This window comes from Haliaeetus leucocephalus, unplaced genomic scaffold (assembly GCF_000737465.1).
Source record: "Haliaeetus leucocephalus isolate CR32 unplaced genomic scaffold, Haliaeetus_leucocephalus-4.0 Scaffold203, whole genome shotgun sequence".
Classification (NCBI taxonomy): Eukaryota; Metazoa; Chordata; class Aves; order Accipitriformes; family Accipitridae; genus Haliaeetus; species Haliaeetus leucocephalus.
In genome coordinates, this window is record NW_010972639.1 from 330279 (window position 1) to 354410 (window position 24132).

A 24132-nucleotide genomic window follows, 5' to 3' on the forward strand; every position below is an offset into this window, starting at 1 on the left:
TGCACTCAATCAGAAATAAAATGCTAATATAAGTATGTCCAGAGGATGTCCATGGTGGTGCAATTCAAAGTTGTTATAACCCACAGGAGATGAAGAGGCATTTACGGAAACGATGATAGCAAACATCATGACAGTACCCTACTGAATACATAGAAGTAATTTCCTGTGTCTTTAATATTAACTGTTACCTGAAGTTTTTCACATGATCTTCCACTCCTGAGAGCCGAATAGAATGCTGCAGTGCATTCAAGTAAGTCAAAGCTTGCGTTGAGGATCCCCAGTTCACATCTGTTGGAAGATTTGGAGTTCCAGCATTTTATTTAAAGCTGTTCATTGTAAAACTACGTGATCACAAAATCAATGTTGAATACCAACTGAAAACATAGAATATTTAAGCTACATTCTACACAATGCTAGTCAACAAGCCCTAGAGCTAAACAGGCAATTCTATTTAAAGATAACATTTCTGTATAAGTTTTAGCAAACAAGTTAGATTTCAATATTTTACAATTATAGGAAGAAAGAATTGAGGGTTTTTTCCCAACATTTCAAAGATTGTGACAACTTCAGAGTCAAAAAAATAACGCTTCAGGAAAAAATGTCATGCTTAGTTATTTTATATCACAACAAAGGAAAAAGTAATCTCAAAACATTGGCTAAACAAAGTTAAATACTTTCAGTGAAAAACTGCTAGATTAAGCAGTTCCTTTTAGATTATTATTTTTATAAGGAAGTGAAAGGAAAGATCCCAGTATCCTCTCTATTTGTTCCCATATATACACCTTTTGATAGCTACAACGAATTTATCATCCAAGTACTTCATAATCTTCATAGCCCAGGATGTAGGGCTTTCCTTATTTTCAACTTCAGGAACACTTTTTGGTTCAGTTCTGCTCCGTCTTGCATACATGATCATAGAGTGCTCTTAGAAGAAGAAAGAATGTGTATAAATTGTTGTTTATATCTATCGGAATGGTTTATTGAAAAAAAAACCCACCACTCAAATCCCTTTTCAATTTGGAAAGGTAAGGGAGCATCCTCTTTCACTTCCTATCAAGACATAACATGCTTTCCTAGTGCCTTTGTTGTTGCAACCCAAGCTCTTTCCATATGCACCTTTTCCTCCAATTTTCATTCAAATATTCATGTCTAAGGACAAGGCATGCACCTTGATAATTTGGGAGGAGAACAAACAACAGTAGTGACTATACAGGCATAATTACATTTCAATACAACTAAAAAGCCTGAAACAGAAGTTTGAACTAGTTGGCCAAATGGAAATAAGTTCTCTTTTTTTTCCCTAAAGGCCATCACTTTTTCCCTTCTTCTACATCCCTCTTCCCCAAACCGCAACCAAAAGAAGCCACTATACATACCTGGTTTCTTGTAAGTGACATAAATGTAGAGTCCAAGGACTATGACATATGTTAAAAGTGCTGCCCACCAATTAATGACAAACATCACAATGCAGCATAGAATAGCTCCAACAAGAGAAATCCACATATTGTAGTATTTGAAAGCAGGGCGCCAACCTAGTCAAAATATAATTTGGAGGATAGAAAAGAGGAGGGAATTAATTTAATCACTACTCCAAGAGAAGGAAGGTGCTATTCCTCTTTTCCTTCCCTAGTGTTCTGCATTACATTTCATGTGAATGTGTGACGGTTTCAGTAATGTACAAAATAAAGACTTTGGCACATTTATGATTTCAATTTTCTAACACCTTTCAAATTAATTTGCATCTTTCTTACATAGATATATAGACATTCCTAATTTTGCCCTTTGTAAGTGTTATCTCAAAAGGAAAGTTTGAAGATGCTCGCACCAGTATGTCTATCAGGCTACAGGAGCCTTTGGCAATAGCTTGCCTGAAAACTGGGTTTTGCTTTTAAAGGTAGTGCAACACAAATCATCAGCTCATGACTTGCTATCTCACATAGTACTAACTGTTTCTAGTTGTGTATTTTTACTATTTTCACATGGCCAGAAATTTCCACCACATGAAAAGGGCAGGTATACCCAAGTAGAACTTGAACATGTCAAAATACTGGACTGTCACTGTTTTACATCCTTATTTGTCACAAGTTTATCCAAAATCAGGTAAATACACATGCATACCCCCACTAACACACCCAAGATTAACAAGTGTATGAGACCTAGCACTGTTGCGTAAACAAGAGTTATGCAAATGCTCTGGCAAAATAATGGTAGCTACTTGTTCAGCAACTTAAGAAGCTTTTAAGGGCATTATTTCAGTACAAATGCACAGTGGACTGGCTATGATACACATCTGTTCTGCAGGTATTGGGTTTTGGCTTATTCCTATAATCTAACCACCTGCAATTCCAGTTTCCTCTGGACTGGAAGATGAAACATATCAACAGAGAAATCCAAAGAAGACAAAAGGGTGGTTCTTGAATGCCAGATACTGAATTAGCGGGAAAGCTTTCTTCAAGAGTTTCTGAATAAACACTGAATTATCTAATGTTCCCTCAGCAAAGATGACAAAATTAGTAGCTCCCAAGCTCTACTGGATCACTCAGTCCTCAAAATTTCAAAAGACCCAAGTACACACCATATTATGCTTGTAATTCAGATGCACCAAGAGATTCAAATAGATACTTATTAACTAAAATAAACTAAACATTCATTATATTAATACCTTCTAAACTGTATTTATGCATAAAGAAATTGCAGGCTGAACTCTCACCCCCAAAATGTACTTCCTACCTGGAGATTTTGCAAGAGAAGCATGGAATACAGAGAAGTTAATCAAGGCATATGAGGCCAAGAAGAAGTTAGAAATAATTGGAGCAATGACATTCAGTTCAGCTGTAAAACAAAAAACAAAGGATACTGTTATGCAAGATATCATCCAATGGCTTTGTAGATCCAGAGTAAAAAAATCTGCTACAGACAACCTTATTTTCTCATGTACTCTAGGGAGAAGCAGTTTGTCCTTTCTGTTCAACAGACAGAGCTATTATCTTAATGGTGTCTTACTTACTAAGTTATCTCCTAATAGTCAGGAAGTATAACTTTCAGTTTTAAAAATATAAACATTTTTCCATACTACCAAGTGTTCCAGGACTGCCACTTTTGAAGCACTACATACTTTTTCAGAATAATTCATTGAGAAAATTTCTTTCCCACCATGACATGATAAAACAGGGCACCAACACACTGGGTTCTGAAGAATGTCAGATACAGTAGACAGAGCATTAATTAATCTGCAGTACGTCTCTAGCTCAATTCTCAAACAGCAAAGAACAAGATACTAATAAGTTTAACACACAATCAACTATGGTGAATGGCAATAGCAGACAAAGTTAGTGTGAGCAATGTGACAAACGTGTTCATCTGCCTGCATTTTAAATGAAAAGCTGCATCAATAGTACTAGTATAGTGCATTATTACAGACCAATACCATCACAACAGTGATGAGTACACCCTCTTTAGTTAAAGAGATGGAACAACCTGATGCTCTGCTTTCCTTGCAGCAGCATGGTAAAAAACATTTATATGTGTACTTTCACTGTCAAAAAAAAAGTGATCAAAATGCAGAATGTGCCATGTTAGCCTGCAAGTTTCTACTTGTATTCAAGCTTCCAATCAGCATGCTGCGGCAGGGACATCATGCGTACACTCGTGCCTTAAGCAGTCTTGGGGGATGGATGAAAAAGCAAACTGGGAAAAGAAGTTTAAAAGCACTGGTAGAAGACTCATGGATGGACGCAGCACAATTAGTTTGCCATATACACAGAACACATGCAATTCTACCTAGACTATCTTTAGCAACAGCATCAGCACTCATCTCTACAGCACTCATCTCTACTGTTTGTAACTTAACAAAAAACCATACTTTAAAAAGTACTGTTCATGCAAGTCTGCCATTTACTGAAGCTGTGTAATTATTAAAAACCTGAAATAAACTTTCATATTTACAACATATAACATACCTCTGCCTCAAGCAAAAGATGTATTTTTATTGATTGACAGTATCTATCTAAAGGCAGATACTTGCAGTTATTAAGAAAAGTGCAATATTGCTACAGTTCAATGCAAATTTATTGCAGTTCTAGACAGAGTTGTATCTAGAAGATAGGAGAAAGTAACCCTCAAAATAAACAGATTTAGAATGCTGGCTTAGAATTAAGCTGCATATTAGACCTCTAGGACACTGTCATCGAGTCGTGATATAGGACAGACGTAAATGACAAAAGGATATTGAGAGTTATTGTAATTTTAAACTAACCAATTAGTATGAACCCAAGAGCAATTAAAAATGTTAGAATATATCCTCTCAGTGGTTCATTGTTCTTCCCATAGCCTTTAGCAAACATCTGAAATCCTGGATAAATGTTGTCCTTGCACAAAGCCTAAGAAAAAATAAAATTCAAGAGTCAGCATGCATTTTGTTCAAAATGTATCATTACAAATGCTTACTAATACTGTCTTCCACTGCATATTATCTTCCTGAAAGAAGGTTTATAGCCACCATGTACTAATTCTATTTTCAATTGTCTTTGCATCTTGACATTTTGCTTTTCCCATATTATATCCTTCAGTAATTTCCATCTATAAGAGCAAGCTTTGCTCTTCTGTAAGTAATTGACTATTTTACTTAACTGGTGTTCTTAGAATCACAAAGAGTCTTTCTTTAGAAACCATGTTTTCTCAGAAAGTGGAGTTTGCCCAATGTACGCACTAGTTCTCTGAATCAATACTTGTGCTTGCATTCTGCAATAAAATCCCTTCTACATTTGACTCCCTACTGAACTTTTAGGAAAGAAGGTCATTAGAAGACACTAAAGTTTTACCCAATTAAAGAGAACTTGTAAGACAAAGAATGAGATTAAATGGTTAAAAAGAAGGTAAAGCAATACACATTCAGGAACACCAACAAAATCAATATAAATAATTTATGCAAGATTTGGTAATTTTGGTAATATATTCCCTGAGGATTAAGATTCCACAGCTACAGGTTCTACTTCATGCTGTCTCATTATGTGATTACTTTGAGAAATGAACTGATCTGTTCTCTTTGTACATGCTCCATGGTCACTTACAACAAAAAATATCTAGGAGGAGTTTGTAGATTCCTATAATGTTAGTTACAACACAACTAGTTTCTAAACTAACCAGAAACACAAGAGATCCGGAACAAGTTATAGTCTAGCTACGTTTAGTAACAGTAACACAATTATTTTCTCATTCTAAGCAACAGGTAAACATTAGATCTTGTCAAATGGTATGAATCATGACGGCAGTAAGTCAAGAGTACCCTTCCAAAAATTCTGATTCAAAAATTCATTGAAATTATTCTTTAAAAGATTATGGGTTTCCTTCCATACTTACCTGGAAGATCTTAGGGGCACTCACAAGAGATGCTAATGCAGAAGACAGAGTGGCTGAAAAAATACCTGCAGAAATCAGTGGTGCAAATCCCGATACCATGCTCATCACCTGAAAACAAAACAGTTATTTTTTTAAAAGAATATGAAAAAGTATACTATACAAATGGATGGCAACATTAACTACACAAACAGAAAAATAAAATACTATGTACCCTCCACTTAAGAGCTGGTTGAATATCATGCATTCATGTTAATGAATGAACTAGGGATAACTCAGGGGATATAAATGGATCCTAATTTCAGAACAGAAAGTGGCTTTTCACACAACATATAGTCCAACCATGTAATTCTCAGGTCAAAACAATCAACGGCAAAAGTCTCCATGGGCTCATAAAAGGATTAGAAATATGTCAATGGAAGAAAAATACATTGGAATTTGTTACATATTTTGACTAGTCTACCACTGAGTAATATGGTCTCAGAAAGTCCAAGTGACAAAACAACTGAAATTGGGGAACATCTTAGGAAAGCTGATTGTCTTTCTCAACTTCTCCATCACTTTAAGTTAGGTTTGTTTCCCATTCAAAACCACAACGATAGGACCAACTTGCTTCCTGTCTCCCCAAGATCACATCCTAGGACATCTTTGTAACCCCAGTGAGTGAAATACAATATGCAATTCCTGGTAGACTGGATGACTAACAAAACAATAAATGCTCAGTACGCTAAGTGTAAAAGCACAATTTTGAGAGACATTTAAAAAAAAATAATCCCAAATTAGAATGAAAGCAGTTTCTGTCTAATTGCCATACAGCCTAAAGACCCTCTTCTACCATTCTACCGATTATTTCCACCCATAGCTGCATCCAGGTTTTCATGTGTCAAGTGAATTAAGATACAGAACTGTGTATTTTAAGAACAATCATGGTTTAATAGAGTACTTTTCTTTAAGAAACAAAAGCCTAGCTGCTTGAAGACAGCCAGTGTTTAAGAATTTGATACAGTCTTGAAAAAGCTGATGTTTTTAGTCAATGGACCAAACCCAGCACAGTGTCTTTCAAGCACCATGTGTCAGAATGACATTCTCCATCATTTGCACTGATTACTACTCGCCTCTTTCATCCTGGCAACCTCACTGAGAGTATCAGGAAAGGGACTGAACAAAGGCAAGAAAGATCATGCAGAAGTGTCCAGCTTTTAAGTTACTGTCACATGAAGTTGTAAAATTTAGATGTCTAAAGCAATCCTACTAGGTAGGACACGCTCTCAGAAACAATATACAGACTGATGAAGTTTTAGTCATATTTCTAGGGCTAAACAAATGATAAAATTTAGTGTTTTTCTCCAGATCAGACTGACAAAGACTGCTGGGTCTCTCGGTCAACTGAATCTCTATGCTACATCATGTTTCATTCGTCAGTTCAAGGCATGCCTTGCCTAAAGAGAGAAATTAAATAATTGCAGGTGCTTAAGATGAGAGTGAAGTAGCTGTCATAGTAGTGTAACGAACGGAGAGAATCTCCTGAAGCATATTTGTAGTTCACAAGAAAAAAAGGCAGGACAGGCCTTTCTTTATTCAAAGATGAGTAAAACTAATGACACATACATCAGGCTATCCCTCCTATGCCCAGGTTTGAGTCAGTTTTATAATCAACAGAAAAAGTTACAGTTGTAAATGCCAGTTTGCAATAACCATACACTATATTTCTAGAAGAGAAGTTAGGGGTGTAAATGCTTTACTGACAAATATTTTAGGAAGAAACCTTTGCTATAGAAAGGTAATAAACAAGTATAGAATAATCTTTGTAGAAGCAGTATGAAAATTTTCTTCCCTGCAAGGATGGCTTGATCAATCTTCCCTGGAAGGACTTCTTATGGACAAAATCTATGTACAGGCCTCCATCACTTTTCTTCCCATACAATTTAAAACAGTTACTTCAGCCTTCACTTTACTACACTCACATCAACTTCTTGCAATTTAGTTCTTAAAATCTACTCAGATTTTACATTCTCTTTCTAGGTTCTGTTCATTGCCTCTATTTATTTACAATATTTTTGAATATTACATCTGTTTTATAAATTTGAGAGAAATCTGAGTAAGATGCATGCAGATAATGTTGTCCATTTTAAAAGCTAGTAAGTTAGGTTACTAATGTAAGATACATCAGGAAGCTGCTTCTAAGCTAGGGGAACAAAAGGAGAACCAGTTCCAGCAGAACCAGTATGCCATGATGTTAAACACCCCTCTGCCGCCCCCCCCAACATACACACCATAATCCAAACCTCTTGACCACAAAACCAAGGAGCCCAGACATGCAGTTAGCTATAGCACTGAAATTTTCATCCCTGAAAGAACAGGCAGAATTGGAAGGACAGATATCTAATAAGAATTGCCCTGTTACCACTGGTGTGGTGAGATAGATAAATATTTACTGCTGATAAGGGACTCATTATGTTTGCTTGGCATTTACTGTTTAGACAGTTTCTTAAATTTCAAACACCTGGGATAATGAAACATCAAATTTTGACTACAGTCACAGCTCTTTGGTCCAGACATTGTAGAACAGAAAAAAATGCCACATGAAACCAAGCAGCAGCTTCTTTAAAGTTAGGTTTTTATAATGAATACGGACAAAGCATTGTTCAACTCCCCCTTCCCCTAACTTTTTTCCAATGTTTTATAGCTGCCTTCCTTTGTAAGAGGAATGTTTTAGCAGAACTTTTACACTGTTTCTGGAATGGAGTTTCATGCTACTTTCAACTTTCATCCAAAGTTGACCAAATACTGCATTTAAATTACCCAAAGCTGTAACTTATTCTAGGGAAGTTCCAGGCTGAGGCTACTGAGCCCAAACCAAGTTTCTGAAGTTACTCTTCTACCAGGTGACAGCCTGGGCACAGAAATGTCACTGACACTGAGCAGAGAAATGCCTGAAGCCTGTGAGGATCTGTAATCCATCTGCATTGACTACAACAGAAACTAAGATGGTCTTTCCATGCAAGTCTAACTAAGCCTGTCTCACTAACTGTTCTCATTTTAAGTTTCTTAGCATCATCTAAGCTTTCCACAGGTAAATCATACTACAAGTCATTCATTTGCTGCCCAAACACATTCAAAACCTGAGCTGCCTAAGCACTAACTTCAAATCAATTCTTTGCTGTAAGAACTGAATGCAGCACAAAGTGTACCAAAGTGGTGAAGTCATCAGGCTGTGCACACAAGTAAGCTGGCACTTTCAACCTCAGAACTTGCATGCTAACAAGCTGTTAAGACAAATACAACAATATTTGCTCACTTTAGGGATTAATTTATGTTTGGGAAGTATTTATTCTCAGTTATTCAACCTACAGAAAGAAGTTATGTTTGTATGAAGAGCTTGAGGTATATAAGCCTGGAGCCGCCCCCAGTCCCCCCAACACACTGTGACTTGCATATGTAAAAAAAAAAAAAGAAAATCTCCTTATAGCTACTATTCAGAGCTACTAAGTTGAGGGCAGTTCAGTTACAAAATGGACAACAGTTTATCTACAGGCAGACAGCCTCTCATGCAAACGATTTCCTACTGACATCTTCTGACAATCAGACTCTTCCCAGAGATGCACAGCGAAAGCTGTGAGGATGAGAGAAAAAACAAACAGCAAGGGAAAGTCCAACTGGGTATTAGAAGAACGAAATTCCACAGAGAAGGTGGCTAAGCACTGAAGCAGGTTGCCCAGAGATGCTGTGCAGTCTCCGTGATGAAGTTTCAAAACCCCAACAAAAAGGGGGGCGTAAGGGACACTGCTTTCTCTGTGCAGCCTCTGGCCTTGAAAGTGACTTTTGCTATTCAGAACCCACTGGTTTTTCTACAGAGAGAAGCAAGAATAATTTGGGAAACTGAAGTACTCTTTCAACCAAATGCTAAGAAACTAGAACATTAATGACTAACTTACTAGAAGTACAATCAACATCTATGGGTAAGCAACCTTACCGAAGTTATGACTTAAAGAAAAAGATACAGAGGAAACCAGTAGTACACCATTCTCGGCTGTACATTTGATGATACACTGGGCTCTTTCGAGCTTGAACAAATAAGGAAAGTCTTCAAATTTTGCAGAATAATTATTTGCACAAAGGCAACTCTGATGTTTCTAAATACAGGGTTTTTCTAAACCAGAACAAAGTAACACCACATAGATACTCAAATTGTTCCACTATGAAAATCTATTTTACTCTAATAGAATGGTCTGCACTGCAACATTATTTCAGCATGTACAAAATCGGTTTTCCACCCAGCTTTGCAGGTAAGGCTGTCAGCCTAACATGTAAGTAGTACATATAAGGAGTATACGTACTACATGTACTTCTGATCAAAACCCACAAACCAGACACCTTTTTCATTGGTGGATTTCAGCTTAATCTCTAGTCAACTTTCTGTATGCCTATTAGAAAAATTCAATCGGCAATAAGTATGTTTTCCTTGATTTCTTTCAAACCCTTACCAATGGTTCATGGATATCTCAATTACCTGTGAAGTGTAAGTTAAGACTATGAATTACCCCATGACTTCTAGAGAATTTTTAAATACAGTAACATCAGGTTTTATGAAAATTCACAACATTCTTAACATTAAAGAGGATACTGTGACAAATAGGTAAAACATTTTTTTAAAAGTCAGCATATTTTTTAAGCAACTTAAGAAATTAAGGAACGAGTTATTGACAGAGGCTACCTATGATTACTATGCATCACTATTGAACAATGAGTACTTCTATCTACGTCACTGAATGATGACATTCAGACATCTAAAGAAAGTTGCAGTCCTACCACCAAACCTAAGCAGTTTACTCAGAAGAAGAGTAAATATTTATACCACCTGTATATAAACACCCAAAAGTTTTTAACATAGGTACCTTATTCTTCTACATACTAGCTAGAGTGTACCACTTCACTATTCCAGATAAACCTTGTACTTATGGAGATGGGCATTTTTAGCCTATGATTTTTCTTAATACGCAATTCAAAAAAAGAACAAACACAAAAGCCAATAAACAGGTTTAGGAGAAAGTTTTATACCTGGAAATTGTTCATCAGCCCATATTGACACCCTGTCTGACAGGATGAGAAATCATAGTTTAATTTGCAAGCTGCAGTAGTGCAATTTGTCAGCTCAGTAACAATGGTGTTATTAAGGTTCCCTGTGGCATCTCGAACAACACAGGAACCTAGAATGGACATAGTCACAAAAAAAAGGCATTAACAGATTGAACCTGAACTTAAGGACACGTGTCAAGCTCAATTCCCTTTTTATGTAAGCATATTCTCACAGAGCAACATTAAAATATGGCATTTACATTTTTAACAAATTTCAGTATTAAGCACATCTTCACTATGAAGAACAAATACAAACAAGCAAACTAATTGTTCTCTTGCCTGAGATGACCTTCAGTTTTTGAATAAATCAGAATCTAATAAGAAAAGGAAAGTTTTAGCACAGAGGAAAACAATGTCAACAGACTTGCAGAAGTTTAACAGCACAGTTTTAGCTCAACATATCATTTCTCTGAATCATGAGTTTCCGCATAGCTCTTTAATTGAAGTTAGTATTATGCACCATCACTTGACTTTATAGTTTCTCTTTTTGTCAGCTTTCTTAGAGCAGTGCATTTTTGTAGTGTATGTACAGATATATGTAGACAGATGTGCACAGTGTTGCAGTTGTTTGTTTTCCAGTCAATACAACCCAGGCATTCAAAAAAACTAAGTAGTTTGTCATGAAAGCCTGCTGCAAGCCATTTTCCAATGCTTAAACAGGCCACCTCCTATGTTACTGTGGTATTTCAAGTTGGTTTCTTGGTGAAAAACAAAGCCACACAGTCCTATTCCTACCAGATTTTTTTATAATTAGGTTTATCACTTAAACTGCTGTCTTCAATTTATCTATGATTATTTGTAATTTCACTGGTCAAGAAAATGCTGAAGACACAGCATTTCAGCCCTTAAGTACGAAGAAAAACTGAAAAGTACTAAAAAGCCTGCAAATCTTCTACTTCAAGGGTTTTTGTCTCATAAAGGACAAACCAAACCAGAGCACACTAAATATTATTTAACATTCTATGGTTTAATAGTTGAGGTAGTCAAATTGTTTGGACACCAGCAAATATTTCCAGGAACAGGAATTAAATAATGAGTGGAGAAGAGGAAAGGGAAGTCTACAGAGTGGTAGCCAATAGAATTCCCTTAATTTGCTCTTTTACGAACTTGAATGACAAGGAGGTCCTGGGAGCAGAGCCATGTAACTACTGAGGACTTAAATAACTTCCTTGCAAACTAAGGAGGAGGGCACAGATATGCTGCAAGCTTAAGTTTCTCCAATAACAGTCCTTGTTACCTATGTAATTTGTTTCTCATTGGGAAAATGAATTCCTAAATACCTATACCATATTTAGATTGCTTCCAAGCCACTAGAACTTGATTAACAGTCCACAATAACACCTGGTCCTGGTAGGTGTTTAATCCTTCCATTTTTCAGATTTATTTTTCAGTTACTTATTAGGCCCAATTGGTTAAATTTCAGTAAAACCTTCCTATATTGATCACCTGTCATGCTTTTCTTGCGGGTGCATGGAGGGGCCGAGGTTTTTTGTTGCCGTTGTTTTGTTTTAAATGGGATTAAAAGTTCTGTATGAGGAAAAGTTTCTTCTCTTCCACTACACAAGTATTCACCCCAGCCATTCAAGCAGTATATAATGGATGTGACAATATACTTACTAGTTGAACTATTTGTAGGTAACATTTTGTTGGTAATAGATGGCAGTGGCAGACCCATTAAGCTGAGCAACCCATTAAATAGCTACAGTGCACTATCACATCCCTCCTCTTCCTCATTCCCTTTTTCACAGTTTAGATCCAACTGGCTGGCAGGTCTTTCACACATGGAATCAAAGTATGACAGAAAGGGACAATGGCACCATGAACAAACTTAATGTGAGCCTTACTATGAAAGAATGCAGAACAGAAGTGAGCTGGGCAAGCTCCATTCTCAGGAGAAGATACTTAGATATAAGTAAAAGTCCAGACATTTTATTTAACCCTCATTCAGAAAAGTTTTATTTATTTGTAAGATTCTGGCAATATTTTCCCTAAGAACCTTTAGGTCTTCTTTCCTGTAAAAACAGGATTTCACCTTTTCATAGGCATTTATAAGCATGTTCCTGCCAAAGTAAAATAAGGTTTTGCCATGCTATAAGCCTGAGAACGTTAACGGACCATCTATACCAAGTTATCTCCTAGCTACATACAACCAGCAAGAATTCTAGAGATACTACCCTGAGTCCTTCAGACTGCAGTTGGGAGTGCTTAACTTGTGCAGTGCTACAAGCAGCTACAGTTAGGTTCTCATTAATTGTTTTACTTCCCGGTGTATAGAAAGCACATCTGAACCCTACTCAGAAGTTTAGGGTTTTTATTAAAGCTTCCCTTGGTTTTAAAGCAATAAATGTTATTCTTTGAAATATCTTTCAAGAATTTTGATATAAAAGTTGCTTATGCAATCATCATCCTGCCACCTGCACGTCTGCATTAGTCCCTTGCTAAAATATGAAACTGCACACTTTCTCCTCACAGCTGTTTCTTTTTGAAATAGGCTGCCTAGCTCTAGCAGTAGGACTAGTTATTCTCTTCTAAGCCTTCTCTACTCAGTTTCTTAACCCTCTTACTTACTGCAGAGCATGCAAATACTGAGCTAAATTCAGAATGTCATCTCCCCCTTGAGACATGATTACTCAGTGACATTTACCAGCCCCTTCAAAGTTTTAATGACTTCCTTATCACTACTCTGGAAACTTATAGTGGGGAATAGTGTGTGGGGAAAAGAATAAAAGTATTTGTATTTGTCTGATTCCTGACCCAATGCCTCAAAAAAAGCTGAATTTCACTCATGCCATAATTTCTGACTTCTGCAATAGCACTGGCCTTTTCTAACTAGCAGAATTCTAAGTGTAAGTTATAGGAAGCAACTAAGGCAGGACATTTCTGATGCATCAAACAATTTCATGTTCAGTTGGTTTTGCAAAGTGTTCCTTTCGCAATATGAAAAATGAGGTTTTTCATGTTTGAGAGATGATCAAAGTATTCCATTAACAAATTAATATTAACGAGCATTTTGCTCTCATGTAGGTTCAAGTTCTAAAGTATTCAAATTTGGTAGCAGAGGTCTATGCGGTCAATCTAATTAGGAAATAAGTGTAGGTCATTACGCTGCATAAAGCACAATCACTACAGAGCAACTATTTGGCAGAGCTACAGTACAATGTAAGCCAACAGAGGCAGACTAGCAAGATTTGTATCTTTGGAAAGGAAGTATCATTAGTGGCAAGATCACTGGTACTCCTATAAATGATAATTTCATTCAAAATGCAGCACAGCTAAGATAAGGCAAGGTTTTTCCAACAAGAAAACTGATTACTGCTGCCAGAAACTAATTTATGTGACACGAATAAAAACATTTCCAATCATAGGCAAGATACATGCAAGATATGATTACACCTTATGTTCTTAAGGTTCCTAGAATAGAATTATGTTATGGGAGGGAAAAATCTGGTTGATGATTAGTGCTCTAGAGCAAAATTGATAGAGCGACAAACCCCAAGGCAACTTCTAGAGAATTTCAAGCCACTGTGCGGTGAGGAAGACCAGAAAGAGAGGTTATACAAGACTCAGACCAGTCTATGATTGTTTTTCCTCTTTTCACATGAAAATAAAACTACAGACAACGTTTCTGAACACGGTAACACTTCTGAAAGTGGGCTGGCCAGATGAAGGTACCACTCACTCTCCTCCCTCTACTGGGGAATTACTGCTCATGCACCCTCACCAAAGAGCTGTTTGATCATCCCACAGTTCACTTCAGATAAGTAGCTGACTACCATCAGGTGTTTGTTCAGTGAGTATTTTCTGAAAACGCAGTTTTCTAATCCATGGATTATCCCACTGCTAAATTGTAAATCTTTCAGTATAAATAACTGCAACAAATGAGGAAACATCCATGTTAAGTCTTTTGTCATCTTTAGTCTGAAGCAGCCACTAGTCTTTGGAAAACTATCACTCATTTTAGGAAATTATAAAATGAGCTGAAAATTGAACCTCCAGCAATAAAAATTAGAAACCTCTGGCTATTACTTTCCCATGCGTGAAAGTCAATTACATAATGACTTTACATAATGAATTACACAAACTGTATCAAAACACACCCTCAGAATGAATGTGAAAGGATAAAGTTAAAAACATGCTCTATTTACCTACAGATACTGCAATGCCTATGTAAACCAGTGTAGTAATTAAGATGGCCAACAGCGTTCCTTTAGGTATGGCTGACTGAGGATCCTGAAAGAAAAATGGCAGTAGACATTGATGACAGTGATAAATGTACACTCAAGTGTTTGTGAACAGTATTTGCTAATTCACTACTCACCGCAAGATCACCTGAGATATTTGCACCAGCAAGTATGCCAGTTGCAGCAGGGAAGAAAATAGCAAATACAGAAAAGAAAGTTTCCTCGTGTCGGAAATCAGGTCCAAAATTCTCCATAAATATTTCAGCTGTAGAAGAAGATTTAAGTCTATCAATATTCATATAGAAACTACAGTATTAGCCCATTCCAGCCATTATTAGCTCCATGAAAAAGCTGAAAGTCATAGCTGTATGACCTTCTAAAAATTAAGCGTAGAACATTTAAGTCCTAATTCATCACTTCAACTCAAAATAAAAGTCAACACAGTAAACATAAATAGCCTTTAAAACCAGAAAAAGTACTTAAGAGTATTATCCAGCTTTCTTAAAATTTAATATAATGGATACTAAGCAGGCAGGACCAAGTTTTGGCCCAATAGCTTTAAGAAACAGTACTGCAGAAGTTTGAAAGAATCAGGAAAAAAATCTCTATAGTTAAATAGGACTATGAGCTATTTTAGATGTTTAACTTAATTATGACAGCATGTCTTCTCTTTGTGAAGATATTATTTACAATTCTAACTGTTCCAACATACCTTTATAACCAAAGAAACCTTTAGGCTTCTTGCTGTCCAAAGGAATAAATGTTCCTATGACAAAGTCTCCAATAGCAAGTATAAGGATCACCAGTAAGACTATCTGTGCCTGAAACATAATGATTCCAGTCAGACAGAAGAACTTGCTCTTTTTCAGTTTCAAGCTTCAAAGTTGTGTTCTAAAAAGTCAGTATTTACTTGATTCTAAATTCAGTTTAGCCTTCTCTGTTTTCCACAAATAAATAAGGCAAGCTGGAGAGAACATGTACCAGGATTTTACAAAGAAATAAGAATAATTTGTAAGATTAACCTCCATTCAAAAGAGAATTTATTACTGTAACTCTCAAAATTATACTTCTAAAGACAAAATACTTAAAAGAACTATCTTCTCTATAAGCCTTCCAGGAGGAATGGATTTGAGTAGATTGAAGAAATTCACAAGAAAAGAGCTAAATGCACACAAATGCTAGGAGTATTGCCTTATTAACCATGATCATAATACTTTGCCTTATACTTTAGTATGCGGTATTTACTTCACTAAGAATTTGTTTACATCAGGAATCAAAGAGCTTTTGTTTGCTATTTTATGCAACAGACTACATTCTCGACCCTTATTTATGAAATTAAATTGCAGACTACCACAATTACTTGTTAATTTCCAGTTTTCTGGGGACTTCTTTCATTACAACCTAAATTTTTAGCCACTGTTCAATAAAACCATTATAAGCCCTACACTTGGAACAAGAAGTACTTTAAACCATCCAATGCCTCAAAAGTGTGAGCAAAGATAAATCTAAGCATTGAAGAGATGGTTCAGGTTTCACATTTAAATAAGCAACGACACTGCCCTGTTATCTTTTGTGTTATTTGATTCCTTATAAAGGCATATGCCAGTGGCTCAGGGAAAGCTGTTAGTAGTTTGACTTTTTTTCAGACCTAGGATCAGAACTTAATATGCAATAGCACCGTGGCATTGCTGATTGTTACAGAACAGTTTTCAGCTCACACAGCCTCGCAAGAAAACAGGGTAGTACAGTGATAAACAGAGCATGACAGCCAAGAGCAGACTTAGAAGACTACCTGAAGAAACCAGTTTGTGCATCATATTTAAATCTCTCCTTTGCCAAGCCTAGGGAATAGGTAAGAGGTGTAAGGATGCAGCTGGGTACTTACAAAAGTCTTCAATAAGCCCAGAGAATTCAACATGAAGTTACCACAGAGCAATTGCCACAAGCAGATTTATCCAGTAACAAACCTAGGCTTCTCCCTGAAGCTAAGAGAATTTTCTTACTATCTTCCTTACATTCAAAAGTCTCAGACAAAGAAAGGGCTCCTAAGACTTCAACACAAGGAGCTGAGTCGTAAGAGATCATAAACTCCGAAAACCCATTTTTTAAGCAGGCTTCCCAGGTATCCCAGTCTCTCTTAGCTTTTAGATCTACTTCAGAGGCATTATTATAGATTCCCCTTGTCCCATTTTCCAAGGCATTCTCTAAGTCACAGGGAAGGAATAGGAGAACATTGTAGATACTTTAATCAGGAGGGAAGTATTAGTGTTTTGCTATGCTAAGCTGTTAACCCACATGAAGTGCTTGTCTGACAGGTTCAGTTGCTTACTATCACTCCTACCTGCTTTCTTCCATGATGCAAAAAGCAAGTCAACAAGCCTTGATTTTTGCATTGAGCACAGGATTTTTGAAAGCTACCTATTTCCTAGTAAGGACAATGCTGCAGTGATACCACAGTTCAGGTTTGATATAGAAACTTTAAACAACAGGGATATTTCTATGCAAGCTATTGTTACAGAATTGCTCATGCTACAGAGCAAAACCAAGGTATTTCTTGTGACTTTAAGTGACAGTGGCCAAAGGGTTAATAACAATTTATTCAAAGGAAAAACTAAATGGTTGAGATTGAGGACAGTATTGTTCGAAGTCAGATGCATAAAGATATCACTACAAATTGAAGTTACAGACAGTGAATGACTACCTGAGAAAGGTAAACAATTTTTACAGAAGTGTGCTGTTCAATTTAAAAGTACATGCCAACATCAGTTTCTGTAGATTCTTTTCTCCCTGTGGTAGATCCAAGTAATGCAATTGATCTTCACTTCCTTTTTCTACAAACTCTATTTCTAGGGCTGGAAGCAACAATGAGAAAAAACCCTCTCATTTTGATTATGAATATCATCATCATCTTGATGCAGGAGCTTAAGAAACTGTTATAACACTTAAATGAAGAAGCTCCTTCAGCTGCCTCTCACTGCAGAAAATAAGAGCTACTGTGAACCAAATATCAAATGGGAAGGGAGACCAAGTGAGGCTCTTCTCAATTATTTTTGAGCATACTATGGACGGATATTCAGAAAAAGCCTACCAGGTGCAGGAAAAACAGTGAGCAAGCTACACTGCTAGTAATGCAGAGCAGAAAACTAATACTGCAACCTCTGTATTAAGGTATCCTATGATCTGTACATGTTTGTTTCCACAACCACAGTTGACCTAAGACTGTGCAGCCACAGCAAGATGAGGAAAGTAGGTTCCCCCTTCTACATGTTCATTACCACCAATGTTCACAACCCTTCTCAATGCTGGGCCTAGTGACTGCATCACATTGTCTGGCTGTTTCCAAGTGAAAGCAAAACCAGAAAAGAGTGGAAGGGAAGATAAGAATACTGGTTTTGAGTTAGCAGAAACTACATAACTTTAGATTGGCTTCAGGTCCAGCCCTGTATTTTTCATCCACAGAGCTCATGTGAAGTTCCCAGTTAGGGAAAATTTCTATGCTAATGCTCTTATGTTCTCCTGTTGTGCTCTAGTTGCCCAGAAGAGGGTAATACCGCTAACCTACTTGACAGTGTCGTTAAGAGTAGATTATGCTGGTTTTTAGTTTCTCACAGATGCTTAAGCATCCAGTAGAGCAAAGTGGTATAACGTCTGAAATGCAGCTAGACAGAGCTATTACATAAAAACTGCCCACTGACTGATTTCTAACATACCATGCATGTAATACTGAGTGCACTAAAAATATTAAAAATAAATCAAACAGCTGAGGTGGAAAACGGAATCAAAATTATGAAGCAGAGAATAAAAGGAAAGGTGACAGTTCCTTACTTTTGCTTCCCATTCCATTCCAGCAACAGAAATACCCAGCAATATAACCACTGTGATAGCCCCTATGATTCTGATATCATTCATTTCATCAATCATCAACGTTCCATTTTCCTAACAAAACAAACAAAACAATACACAGTCATATACTTTATCAAGTACTTATCTTCCCCACTACAGAACAGTATTTTATTGACTGTAATTTATTAATAGAGTTAACCTCTATACCACAAATTTACCCATTTTAAATTCCCTCTATGGACACAAGTAATTTGGTTTTTGCCTTGATTTAAATTACTGAATCTTCCAAATGGAAATGATCGTTCCTATTCATAGCCTACACCCAGAGAGAACAGCTTGTCTTCAACTGCCAGGGAATCAGATTTATCAGCAAGGCAAATGCTACCATCTTGCACCAAAATACATGTATTTTACTTGTTGTTCACTATTAATTCTTTTAAGGTATTCCAAACTTCTTCCCATCTACAAAAAGTATGGTTGAATTCTTCTCAGTATTACATTTAATCAAAATATTACACAATCAAAAAATCCAACAGAAAAATAATACTGGGTTGTGTTTAACTTAAGGAATTGTTTTTAATAAGCAGAACTCCTTTGAAAATGAGCTTAATATAAATGACTATCATTTACAAGGAACAGTTCACTAGTAAGAAAGTCAGCATTAAAAACTTATGATTCTGCATCATGTACCTGTACTGCCACTCTTCTCCTCAACAGCCACCTTGGACTTTAACACAAATTATACATTTTATTTTTTCAGGGAGGTAAACAGTATGGGAAGTTTCCATTTGACACCAATGGTAATTTGTTTTTTACCAAAAAGCTACTGAATTACAGTAGTATTTTACTGATAGATCAGTAGTAACCTTGTACCTGATTCCATGTCTTTGAGCTGGTCAGGGCAAGCCCTGGTATCAATACAGGCTGGGGGATGAAGGGATTGAGAGCAGCCCTGCCCAGAAGGACTTGGGGGTACTGGTGGATGAAAAGCTGCACATGAGCTGGCAATGTGCACTCACAGCCCACAAAGCCAACCATATCCTGGGCTGCATGAAAAGAAGCATGACCAGCAGGTCAACGGAGGTGATTCTGTCCCTCTACTCTGCTCCCGTGAGACCCCACCTGGAGTCTGCGTTCAGCTCTGGAGTCCTCAGTACAAGAAAGACATGGACCTGTTTGAGTGGGTCCAGAGGAGGGTCACAAAAATGATCACAGGGATGGAACACCTCTCCTATGAGGAAACGCTGAGAGAATTGGGGTTGTTTAGCCTGGAGAAGAGAAGGCTCCAGGGAGATCTTGTTGCAGCCTTTCAATACTTAAGGGGACTTACAAAAAAAGATGGGGACAGACTTTTTAATAGGGCTTGTAGCAACAGGACAACAAGCAATGGTTTTAAAATAAAAGAGGGTAGATTCAGACTAGATATAAGAAATTTTTTTACAACAAGGGTGGTGAAACACTGGAACAGGTTGGCCAGGGAGGTTGTAGATGCCCCATCCCTGGAAACATTCAAGGTCAGGTTGGACGGGGCTTTGAGCAACCTCATTTAGTTGAAGATGTCTCTTGCAGGGGGGTTGGACTAGATGACCTTTAAAGGTCCCTTCCAACCCAAACCATTCTATGATTCTATGATTAGATGACAGCTCAAACTTGCATAAAGGACAGTCTAATCAATAGAACTACTATCATCCATATACCTTGAGCAGCTCCACAACTGTCTCTGCAAAGCCAACAACATACATTGCTACTGCAACAGCATTGGCAAATGCAAAAATCAGACCTATAGCACCACCAAACTCTGGTCCCAGACTTCTGGAAATTAAGTAATATGCTCCTCCTGAAAGAAAAAACAGAAAAGACAAGAAAAACACTATGTGAAAGAGCCCAAGAATAGACAGTCACCAGCAATTTAAAGTTTACATGATCAAGATGCTATTTATTCTTTCATCTTCCCTGATGTATTAGAAAACAACCCAAAACTCAGTATTTTAGGAACAGGCATGATGAATTTTCAGGAATACATTTCAAGTTTTTAAAAGACAACAGTTGGAAATAATCACCTGACTCATGAACCACACCATATTATTCAGCTACGCAACCAGTTCTATGGTTAAAAAACAAACTGTGAAACACAAGCAGCAGCATTCCTCGGCTTTTTATTTCAAACTACTTAAAGTATTTGTGCATAGTTCTACTGTTACACATTTTCATTAGCTATAGCTCAAGAAACTGGCAAAGCAGACTAATAAACCCACTCAATTTCCAAACCTCCATGACCTGTTTCTTAAAGCTCTGTTAAAGGAATTTTCTGCCCCCCAATAGGACTCAAAACAATCACAAGGCCGCTCTATTTTTCAGAACCTATTATTTGTATTTTTGAGCTTGACAAATACAACATCTCAAACTCCACATGTGACAAATAGAAAACTGAGTATCTACAGCATTAGAGAAGAGTAAAATTTTAAAAATGTAGCAAAGGCACATTCCTCCAATTTAAGGCTAAGCTTTCTAGAAGCAACAAAATCCTCCAGCTCGAGACTGAAGTAATGGAGTGCATATTAAAAAGTTGCAACAGGAAATCCTTAATTTCACTGCTTTACAGTTCTTGTGCAAAATATATGTAGGTATCCAGCTTTAACATAATTTGTAAATAAGAATGTTAACATACGAAAAACATTACTGTAATATAAGATTTTCATAGGAACAAATGTGATTTTATGCTACAGTTCTTCCCATTCCTCACATCAAATTTTCTAATGAAGTCTTATTTTGCAAGAGTGGCTTTAAAATTAAAAAAAAAAAAAAAAGGCTCTTATACGAACAGGAAATCCGATATGTATAATGCAATTTAAAAAAAGAAAGGGCATTTAGGAACTAAGCTTGACATAATGCTAAGATTCATAGGTGATCCTTCCCATTGGGTCTGTTTACTTTGTGATAGTGAGGTTTTTCTCTTCATTCTTAACCAAGAGAATTTTATAAGCTTCTATTTTAATTCCACCACATTTTCTGCTAGTAGCAGTCTTGTAATGTCACGAAGCAGTTTGAGCATGTCAAAGGCACCAGCCACTTACAAAACTACTTTATAGGAATTGCTGACAACAGCACACAAACCGTGAAAGAGAATGAAAAGCATCACCCTCAAGGAAGCTGGAGATAATCAAGAATTTGGAGAATTTCTTTTGTGTTCAAAAAAAAATCGTGATAGAACAAGAACATGTCCTTTTGTATGCTCTCATATACATAAGCTTATCCTTTTATAGGATGTATTTTTTCATTACTAAGTTTTATTTCAGGACATGAACACATACAAGCACACATGCACACCCTTAACCAACCAGATGCCGGAGAATATTAAGACCCTATTCATTCCTGGATATGTGTCTCTAAAAACATTTGTATTTCAAAAATTAAGAATAGATGTTTCGTCCACAGTGGAAAAACAAGCCACTAGTCAAATGAAATTAGCAGGCTAATTAGTGACTTTTCATTAATTACATGACCGCTTAGTCAAATAGAGATCACAGGGTAGGCTCTGCTCCTCAGAAAACTAACTCTTCTCTGTATTTTATTGAGGCTGTTTTTTCCCTGATGCTAAGAAAATGTAAAATAAATTAGAGGTCCCATCCTTAAGGTGTACACTTCAGAGTGATGAAAGCTTTAAAAGTTTTCTGGAAGTATGTTTACCTCCTCTTACAAACCCATTTGTGGCTATTGCTGAAGTAGACAGTCCTGTAATAGTTGTCACAACAGTGGCCATTCCAATAACCAAGACAGACAGACCTTTTGGAAAAAGAGGGGTGAAAAAGGTGTAAGGTCCAGCAGTATTAAAATGTACAAATCTTCAACTTAACTTGGTTTAAAGAATTAGTCTTGCAAATAAACACAAATTTACTGTGTGTGGTCCCGCACATTCAAGCAAAAGGCTTCTTCACTCCCTTTTTGTACAGAGTAGTTTCCAGGATACAAACAAAACTGGATAAATGTTCTCTTTAATCAGCAGGGTAAAAGCTGTATCCTAGAGCTTCAAGGAAACACATGCCTTTTGTAGATGAGAGATCTTCTGCAGTCCAATACTTAGTTAAGCCTTTGAAGGAAATTGTTTATATACTACAGATTCTTTATGCAGATTTTAATAACCAGACATCAAAAGCTTATCTCTACAGTTCACTGAAGACTTACAAATGTCAGTTTTAAATTACATACCTTATAGCTAAATGAAAAAGGTCTAAGTAACTTCATAGGGCTTAAAGTTTTTTAAGGTAATTTACCCTTATCAAACTGGCAATACTACGGTCATTTTAAGCCCCTGTTTAAACTGTAAGCTCAGGATCACCACACTGGTTTTGGATCACATTTAAAAAGTCACTGAAACATAATTATAGCATTAGTACACATACCTATCCCAGCTTGTCCTACAATCCATGATAGTCTGATGAAGAGCATCACACCCCAAATATTTAACATACATCGTACCTAAGATAAAACAGAAATTTTACACAGGTTAGGTCTTACATGTGCAGTCATTTCCACTAATTCATTTCAGTTTTTAATGTTGGCAAAATTGTCTTGCCATCTTTCTTCACCACTTTTCAAATTATTCCACAAGAATAGATTTTTTAATTAGACAAGTTTAGGTTTGATTAAAAAAATAATCAAGGGAACCTAAATATGATTTAAAGTTACTACCTTGAACACAGATAACGTTACAGTACTTCAGTATCTGAAACTTGTAGTATGTCTTGACCAAACAATAAAAATAATTTAGACCCTAAGCTTTAGGACCCAAAATTCATACTAAAGAATACATGACTAAAAATAAGATTGTGAGGTCTACAAGCCTAGTTCAGATCTCCCAAAAATCTTCTCCCAAAAAATGCATTAAAGCAATACCCTACTAAATAATTTATTCTTTTTCAAAAACCAAACAACCTCCACAACTTCCCATCCTAGAACTTTTCCATCTTACAACACAGCTGCGCACTAAGAGGACGGGGGGTGGCTGGGTTGGCTTTTTATCCTATTTTAAACTCTTAGTCCTCAATAAAATAGAGTTTGCACTGTACAGAATTCAGACAGAAGACTAACAGTAGGTCTTAGGTTTCTCTCTTACCTAAAGACTACGGTATCAAGCCTACAAAAAGTTCAGCTGGCCATTAGAACTAGAAGGGAGACAAGGCCTTCTCCAAACCACAGAAGTAAGAAGCTGGCAGAGATTCAAAAAGTCTTTTGAAAAATGTAAATTACCTGAGCTGGAAATACTCACCCAGGGAGCGTATGTCTATGTGCTGGTGTTGGCTAGGGTGGAGTTAATTTTCTTCATAGTAGCTAGTATGGGGCTATGGTTTGGATTTGTGCTCAAAAACAGTGTTGATAATTCAGGGATGTTTTCGTTATTGCTGAGCAGTGCGTACACACAGTCAAGGCCTTTTCTGCTTCTCACCCCACCCCACCAGTGAGTGGGCTGGGGGTGCACAAGAAGTTGGGAGGGGACACAGCTGGGACAGCTGACCCCAACTGACCACAGGGATATTCGCTCAGCATTTAAAGCTGGGGGAAGAAGGGGGGGGGGGGGGGGGGGGGGGGGGGCGGGGGGGGGGGGCTTTTTCTCGCCAAG

General features: G+C 36.9%; 1 protein-coding gene across 1 annotated transcript in view; it reads right to left on the reverse strand.

Annotated features, from left to right (window-relative positions):
• The window catches only part of SLC12A2 (solute carrier family 12 (sodium/potassium/chloride transporter), member 2), a 64294-nt gene that overhangs the window by 18457 nt on the left and 21705 nt on the right, over positions 1 to 24132 (reverse strand). The window contains exons 4-16 of the mRNA XM_010566075.1: positions 22916 to 22991; positions 22203 to 22298; positions 20213 to 20352; positions 18498 to 18608; positions 15385 to 15493; positions 14810 to 14937; positions 14637 to 14721; positions 10414 to 10562; positions 5359 to 5466; positions 4256 to 4379; positions 2731 to 2832; positions 1377 to 1532; positions 189 to 288 (exon numbers count right to left, since the gene is read on the reverse strand). Coding sequence (XP_010564377.1) covers positions 189 to 288; positions 1377 to 1532; positions 2731 to 2832; positions 4256 to 4379; positions 5359 to 5466; positions 10414 to 10562; positions 14637 to 14721; positions 14810 to 14937; positions 15385 to 15493; positions 18498 to 18608; positions 20213 to 20352; positions 22203 to 22298; positions 22916 to 22991 — 1484 coding nt within the window. The remainder of the gene's footprint in view (positions 1 to 188; positions 289 to 1376; positions 1533 to 2730; positions 2833 to 4255; positions 4380 to 5358; positions 5467 to 10413; positions 10563 to 14636; positions 14722 to 14809; positions 14938 to 15384; positions 15494 to 18497; positions 18609 to 20212; positions 20353 to 22202; positions 22299 to 22915; positions 22992 to 24132) is intronic.